The sequence below is a fragment of the Eleutherodactylus coqui genome, chromosome 7, assembly GCF_035609145.1.
Source record: "Eleutherodactylus coqui strain aEleCoq1 chromosome 7, aEleCoq1.hap1, whole genome shotgun sequence".
NCBI classification, from domain to species: Eukaryota; Metazoa; Chordata; class Amphibia; order Anura; family Eleutherodactylidae; genus Eleutherodactylus; species Eleutherodactylus coqui.
This window is the reverse complement of record NC_089843.1, coordinates 219,595,307-219,603,580: the sequence shown is the minus strand read 5'-3', so window position 1 is coordinate 219,603,580 and position 8,274 is coordinate 219,595,307. Positions and strand designations below refer to the sequence as shown.

The window sequence follows — 8,274 nt, the reverse complement described above, 5'->3', positions numbered from 1 at the left end:
TGTGCAGGCAGAGCACACTGTCACAGCTTGTGGCATTGTGCTCTGCAGCTCCCATAGTGATACATAGCCCGGAAATCTTCCAGGCTATGTTGCTATGAGCAGTGGAGCTCGTCCCCGGAACTTTTCCGGGCGTGCCACTCAAGGGGTTAATCATAGGGCCCCCTTATGAAAACCATGGCAGTACACCCTTGTATGGGTGAAGGTCAATTGCAGCTTTTACTCGTGAGGCCTTGTAAACCTCTGATGGTCCTGTATATATGTCAAGATATGTGAATGTGTGTCAAGTAACTTTACAAAGGGTACAAAAGTAAAATCAATGTATTCCTACCTAAACTGACAGACAACACCCAGAACGACATGAAAAGGTAGAACTCTTTAATGCAGCTGAGGCCGATTTAGACCCAACAATTCTCGCTCAAAAGTCGCTCAAAGCCCTTGGGTCTAACTGCACTGACATTGTGCAGTTTTCATTAACGAGTCTTTCAGCAAGCTGAAAAGACAATGATGAGCCTTATCAGTGCCGCGCACCGAGTTCTCAGCGGGATGCCACTGATACTTTTATTTCAGCTGGTATCCGCTCAGAGAACACAGCAGGAGTATGCAGAAGACAGCGCTCCAGCTGTGTTATGCATACCCTGCTCGGAGTGCTCAGCTGGATACCAGCTGAGCACTCCAAGAAGAAAACAGCTGTATACACAAGACAAGCAGCCTTGCTTGTCTTCTGCATACCCGCTCTGAGAGCTCAGCTGTATATCAGCTGAGCACTCTGGGAAGGCAACAGCTGTATGCAGAAGATAGCGTTCCCGCTTGTCTTCTGCATACAGCATGAGCCTTTATTTACACACTTATGCAAAGTAAACGCTCAAAACTGTCAATCAAACTCCCGTCTGAGCGTATTTTGAGCGATCATCGTGCCGTGTAAATGCACACAACGATTATCGCTCAAAAGATGCCTTTAGAGTGACCGTTGTGTCTAAATGGGCCTTTACAGATGTTTGATGTCATATTGGTAGCTCAGTTCTGCCCTGATGAGGCCTGGCCCATCTTCTGTTATTTCCATTGCAGCGGAGATGCCTTGTTTTAGGTCATCTCGGTTCTATGCCATTAGTGCATTAAAAACTTGCATTACATAAACAAAGACATAGAGGCACATATGTGACGAAAATCCAAGGCAGCAGAGGTATCTATATATTCCCAAACATTCATGCTGCCCGCTGTGTCCGGGGGCGGGTACAGGGACGGAATTGTTTTTGTAAATTTATTTAGTTGAATGCACTAAAATAAAATAGCATTTATTCGCACTTGTGTTGCTCCTCCCACTCCTGACCGCTGCATTATGCATCGGCACTGTTCTTCGTTGAGTGCCGGGAAAAGTCATCATATGACAAGCACACGCGAGCACTACAGCCAGGAACTGACCACAGCGATAACATGATCTACCCGAAACTCAGCAGGGAACAGTGCTGAGATGTATTGCTGGGAGTGGGAGCGACACAGGTGAGTATAAGTATGATTACTGAGTAGGCACCTATGAAGGGCACTATTACTGCGTCAGGGACTGGGGCCTATGAGCGACACTATTATGGTGTCGGGCTGGGGCCTATGAGCGGCACTATTATGGTTTCAGGCGCTGGGGCCTACGAGTGGCACTATTATGGTGTCAGGGGCTGGGGCTTATGAGGGGCACTATTACTGCGTCAGGGGCTGGAGCCTATGAGGGGCACTATTACTGCGTCAGGGGCTGGGGCCTATAAGGGGCACTATTACTGCGTCAGGGGCTGGGGCCTATGAGGGGCACTATTACTGCGTCAGGGGCTGGGGCCTATGAGGGGCACTATTACTGCGTCAGGGGCTGGGGCCTATGAGCGGCACTATTATGGTGTCAGGGGCTGGGGCCTATGAGGGGCAATATTACGGAGGTCGATTGGGCTATGCTGAAGGCTCAATCTAATGAGAGCTGTGCCTGCAATTACCAACATCGATCACTATACAGAGGTCGGAACGATCTTCTGCCTTGTAACCTGTGTTGTGGTGCTGATAGCAGGCAACTGAACAGCTGATGGGCTGAGGTCCCAAATGGCAGACACCAGCCGATCAACTATTGACAACTGCACCCAAGGATAGGTCATCCATGATATTTGCCTGGAAACTCCTTTTAATGTATATGTCCAGTCCTAACATGTTTTGAGCTTCGTAGAAAGCTTGCTGCGGCGAGCTATGTACGCTGCATAGGCTTCTCCCCTCCGACCACCTTCATGGCTGCAGCTGGCAGTCTGCTGACCCCTGCCCACTTGTGTTCGCCCCACTTGCTGCTGATCTTGGCCCACCTATAACATGGTGCCTCTTTGTAATTTTTGCCCTGGGCCACTTTGGGTTCACATTCTGCCCCTGGGTAGGGATATGAAGAAACTAATATCTGTAAACATGAAACTGTATTCTGTCCATGTCTGGGAGGTAACACGGTACGATAACTCTCTGCCCATGACGATCTGGCCAATCAGTCGCGGATTATCCTGGAGTTGATGCACACAATGGAATACTGAACCGGCTCCAAACACCTGGAAAAAAACACTATAGTAACTGATTTGGTCGTATCAACTATTTTACATATAATTTACAATAAAAAGAAACCCAAATCCATTTGTTTTCATTATGTAACAAGAAATATAATTTAATCAATCATTACATTAAAAAGAGGCCTCCAGCAAGTACTACGGGGGAGTTTGATTAACCCCTTTAGTCACCATGCTATCGTGTTTTTACGTCCTGCGATGCAGGACGTGTATGGAGGGAGATAGCGCTGCCATCTCCTTCCATACATCGCAGGTGTCAGCTGTTTATTACAGCTGACACCTGCGGGCAACAGTCCCTTCAGCCGCACGACCAATTGGGACTGTTAACCCTTTAAATGCCGCTGTCAAACCTGTCAAATCGTGGTGAGATCAGGAGAGCCATGCGGGTGTCATGGCAGCCGGGGTCCTTCTAAAAGACCAGAGGCCTGTAATGGCAGAACGCCTATCAAGCCATCCCCATGGGGTGGCTTGATAGGCTGCCTGTCAGAATGCAGTATGAGCATAAGTGATCTAAGAATCGCTAGTTGTTGTCCCCCAGGAGGTCTAAAAGAAAAGGTAAAAATAAGAACAATAAAGTTTTTATTTTTTTTAAAAGTAAAAAAATTTTTTTGACATATTTACAATAAAAAATCTAAATAATAAAACAAAAATACATATTTGGTATCGCTGCGTCCTTAAAAAGTCCAAACTATCAAAGTAATGCGTTATTTACTGCGCAAGATGAACGTCGCCTGAAGAAAAACCCCGACAGAAATGTGCTTTTTTGGACACCCTTTTGAAACCCCAAAAAAAATCTAATAAAAAAACGATCAAAAAGTCGTTTGTATTCCAAAATAGTACCAACGGAAACGACAGGACGTACCGCACAAAATGAGCCCTCGCACAACTATGTCGACGGAGAAATAAAAGTTACTGCGCGCAGAAGACGGAGACAGAAAATAATTTTTAAAAATTAAATATCTTTAAAAGAAATATTAGTAGTACAGCAACAAAAAAAAAAAACTATACAAGTTTGGTATGGTAGTAATCGTACGGACCCATAGAATCAAGTTATTTTTGTTGCAGTTTGTGCGCCGTAGAACAATTGAAAAATACAACTCTGCCCGCAAAAAAACAGGCCCTCATACAGCGACGGCGAGGGATAAATAAAGGAGTTATGATTTTTTAAAAGGGGGGGGGGGAGGAAAAAAATGAAAATGGAAAGAAGAAAGAAGTGTGATCACTAAGGGGTTAAGATTGGTATTTCGAACGCCGGCCTTAATATGATGCAACAGACATATGAACCCCGGCACCTCCGTGGGCATGCACAGAAATCCTCGTCAGTCAGTTTCTGGTGTAAACTATACATAGCTGTGTTGGGACGGGCGCCATGTCTGCTGCCAACCAGCTATACACCTGTGCCATGGACAGCATAGGCAGCAAAAAGTTGCAAAATCTTTGTACATGCAGGGCTTGCGCCAAAGTTAGCAAATTTTATAAGCCACTTTCAGCTTTATAAATCCCCCCCGATACTTCTATTGTCTACAGGTGACTGCATGATAACAATACAGGTCTTGTATCTAATCAAAGAGAAAGTCAACAGGATGGATGAATGTTCCGGTTGGTTCCTGTATGTGGTGCCATGTCTATAAGCTCCATTAGAGCAAATGGATGTCATGGACGAAGGCCGACCATCGGGAGCCCCTCGATGAGCTAGAGCCGTGAGCAAATAGCAGCTCTCACTCTGGTAGAGCAGTCTGTCCATGTCATTCCTGATACAGAGGATACTGGATATGGTTGACCGCTTCCACCAGTTACAACAGCCCATAATTGGGGGTCTACAAAGACCCAAGTAATGAGCTGTGCCGACTATATAAAGGGTTGTTTTTATGAGTTGCCCCTGCAATAGAAGGACCATCCCTATAAGAGACGATCGATTCCGGCTTTCATTTAAGAAAAAACGTTCATCTACTTTCCATTTCATTAACTCTGTTTTAACCCTTTCCAATCCACTGTCTGACCTCTGAAGACATTATGATTTAAGGCTGTACAGCTCTGATGTTGGAAGGCGTCCGTCGGGGTTCTCTTACTATATATTGCCAGCCTCTTTGCTGTTGGAGCCTATCCAACCTGTCACCTCATGCAGTACTGGCTTTAGCCAGCAGATAGCGCCGTTGTATAACGGCAGAAAAAGAGTAAGCCCCCCTAGGAAAACCAGGATGCAAATTGGATTGGAAAGGGTTAAAGATGGAATTAAAACTGCAGGACATGAATGTTTCTGCTCCACAGATTAACACTGAGAAAGAATAGCAGTTTTTTTGCTCCACGGGGGGGTAAGTATGTTTCTATTTACCATCTACACGGGAGATTCTTCATTGATCAGATGAAATGTTTCCTCTGCTCAGCGCAGAACGTATGGTAGATATACGGGCTGTAAGTGATCAGCCGCACACACGACAGGCACTTCAGATTGGTTTTCTCTGTAAAATGGGAGATGCTTTTCATCATGTGACAGGCTACATCTTCAGGACGGAACTTGCATTCACCTGTACCGAAATGTAATGGAAAAAGGTCAAATAAAAGATAGGATGATCACAATGACGGTGGAGTAGGAGTGCAATCACAGCAGCCCTTCAGATGGCTTTTGAAATATGTTCTACAGCAAAAACACAATTCGGTAGCCGCAGCTACACTCACCGGAACGAGGGACATTTCTTCCGCTTCACCAGCCATTAGCACCCCACGCCAGAGCGCAGGAGTTTGAATAAAGCCGTGGGGAGATAGGTGCTGCCCGATCTTCCCCGTATGATGTATTAACTACGTGCGGGAAAGATCCCGATGGGGAAAATGAAACCTCTGAAATCCTATTGCAGTCGGCGGTTTGTTGTGTCCCGTTGTGTGGCTGTAATCACGGCCGTATAAGGGGAGAAAAATACATTCACGTGTTTTTGCCCTTAAGGATAAAATAGCTGTGCAGGTGACCTACACGGCTGCATCTGCCAAGGAATGGTATGGGAATAATGCCTCTAAGGGTGTCCTACAGATTGTTGCTGCGGGTACTCCGACCTTCTTTTCCATTTCTATCCCACCCTTCGTTCTACCAGAGCATCTTGCAGGAGCAGATACTCTGTCAGGGGAAGCATGTACCCCTAATTAGAAATAGGGAAGGGAGCTCTTATCTTCACCCCATTTTTAATTGAAGATAGGGAGAGGCAGGTCATGTTCAAGTGTAGGGTTGCCTTTTTTGGGGCAGTTACTCTGCTTGTTCATCTACATATAATAGTTTGGGACATTATAGGGTGCAGTTAGTTTTTTTTTTTTATATACTTTGATTAAAAAATTGAAATTTTAATTAAAAGGATAAACTTTTCTTTGAATCTCTAAAAACGTTTTTGTGGCTGTGACCAGATATTTTGGCCTGTGGGGGTTGTTTATTCCTGATATTCTGTGAGCATACTTTGAGGGGTGCATTTTCTATAATGGGGTGATTTATAGGGGGTTTCTAATACACAGACGCATCAAACATACTTCAACACAGAATTGGTCTCTGAAGAAATTGAGTCCCCCCCCCCCCCCCCCGCCGCCGACCCACGAGCACGCTCGGACAAGAATGCAGTTACTCGAGAAGAGCGAGGCTCATTCATCTCCAGTAATTACAATTGTTTTATATGTAGTCTGACAAACTGAGCTCACAACACTCACATCGAGCTACATTGTCTAAAACTAATCTTACCTGCTCCAATAGCTGGGATGGCCACCGACTGCAGGCCAACATGTTCACATTTAGCTAAGATTTCCGAGACTAGATCAGGGATGTTGTTTAATTTACCACCACAGTTACAGTGTAAAATCCATTTACATGGAAGAGGAACTGCTGTGGTCAGCACCAGCTTACATCCAGTACTGTGGGCTGAAATAGACAGAAACAAGTAGTTTTAGGATGCAAGGATACAAGGGAGATGAAAAGTCCAAATACACTGCGGAAAGTCTATTCACAGAAGATACTCTACACGGTTGATCATAATGGGCTTACCATCTGGTGGATATGCAGATACATTTCAACATTTAGACTTGTGTAGTAGACAGGTCTAGGGCTTTTGTTTCCCTGCACCAGGCATGCATGTAGGACACAGTGTAGTTGAGCAGAGGATCAGCAGGGTGGACCATTGGGTACCAAAGCCCCCAGTAGTTTGGATGATGGGGGAGAGGTTGGTCGTAACTACTTCCATGCATGTGTCACATTAGCTTCTGATATCACCAGATATGGCACACGGAGGACACAGGATATTGGTCGGGGCCACATCACAAAATGTTTCTGGTATGCCACAAATGAAGACTTATGAAATAATTTGTTGGTGCACTTATACAACAGTCCTCTGTTATGTCCGGGTCACTGACACATTGCTCCAAAGAACATATCACAATGCAAAGTGACTCGGATATGCCCTTCCACTCCTCAGATATTACAGTGCAGCGTAACAGCAGTTGTACAACTTCCATAGCGGTGGCAGCTGTCAGCGGGAAACAGCGATGAAGCACGGTGAGACTAATCCCACTAAGCTCCAATCAGGAGGCCTTCTGTGTCTCCAGAAATACTGGGTAGGGCAGGACCTGTGAGCCAGGCACTACCTCAGAGAAGGCAATAAGCCCAAGAGAGCCTGGCGTACCAATGTGGCAGAGTGGAGGTTGGAATATCCAAAGAGCTGGACGCGGGAGCCAAAAAACGTGCATCTATAGTTTCGCTTAACTTTTTTTTTCAGAACACTGGAAAGGCGGGAGTTTCACCCAAGAAGCCACTCCACTACCCTACTCTCAAAATGACAGTAACAAATACACTACAAGCAGCAAAACATTGTACAGCAGTGAAAGAAATCCCTTACAGGCTAAATTTATAGAGTGGAGGTTCCCCCTCTACATGACCTCCCACGTGTCACATGGTCATCCAACCATGGGCCCATAGCATAAACTGAGGAACATAACATAAGTACCCCAGGTATGAGTAGGAGGTCATGGTACTGACGAGGTGCTTTCCTCTCCCACAACCAGTACAGGGCTGAAGTTACCATGTACGGCCAGCCTTGATTTCTGCACTGCACCAGCAACCACTGGCAATGGAGGACTAGCAGATACTGGGGATGGGGGCTGGACGGAAAGTGTACAGTGTCTTCTTGTGTGAGGCGATGAAATTACCAAAATTGTTGCCAATTAGGCAGTTGTCCTGAAGGTGGAGGAGCAGGTGTCTCAGGGCTAAATCCTCCCAACTCTATGTCCATCTCTATTGCCAAATCCTGTTCCCTAATGAGTAAAAGTCTTTCTCTTCAGTGCAGTAAACTGAAGCTGCCCACATGCCATGCTGGTTGTGTTTAAGTGTGTAAAATACCCGCTCCCCTACTTTTACATCCTGCTGTTCAAAACTTAGTCCTGGATGGTGCACTAATACAGGATCGAACAAAGATTGTATCCGGATACTGGAAGTGCTTGAAGCTCCTCTTCCTCCTGCTCATCTGCAATTGTACTGATACCTCCTGCTGCTGACCTCTGGATTCCTTCTGACTACGCTTCTGTCTCATCCCATTGTACTGCATACCAAGACTTCCTGATAAAGACTCCCAGCTATCTTGACTACTCTCTAGTGACCGATATGGCTACTTCACCTGCAGCTCCAATGCAGCATCAGTAAGACTTAACACAGATATTTGTAGACCATGATTAAGTCTCCTCT

At 45.6% G+C, this 8,274-nt stretch overlaps 1 protein-coding gene across 2 annotated transcripts in view; it reads right to left on the bottom strand.

Annotated features, from left to right (window-relative positions):
- Positions 1-361: 361 nt before the first annotated feature.
- The window catches only part of LOC136573172 (protein mono-ADP-ribosyltransferase PARP14-like), a 53,973-nt gene continuing 46,060 nt past the window's right edge, over positions 362-8,274 (bottom strand). For both annotated transcript variants that reach the window (XM_066574409.1, XM_066574411.1), the window contains 3 exons: positions 6,286-6,462; positions 4,906-5,098; positions 362-2,558 (listed from right to left, as the gene is read on the bottom strand). In XM_066574409.1, the coding sequence (XP_066430506.1) occupies positions 4,932-5,098; positions 6,286-6,462 (344 nt within the window). In that variant the 3' untranslated portion in view covers positions 362-2,558; positions 4,906-4,931. The remainder of the gene's footprint in view (positions 2,559-4,905; positions 5,099-6,285; positions 6,463-8,274) is intronic.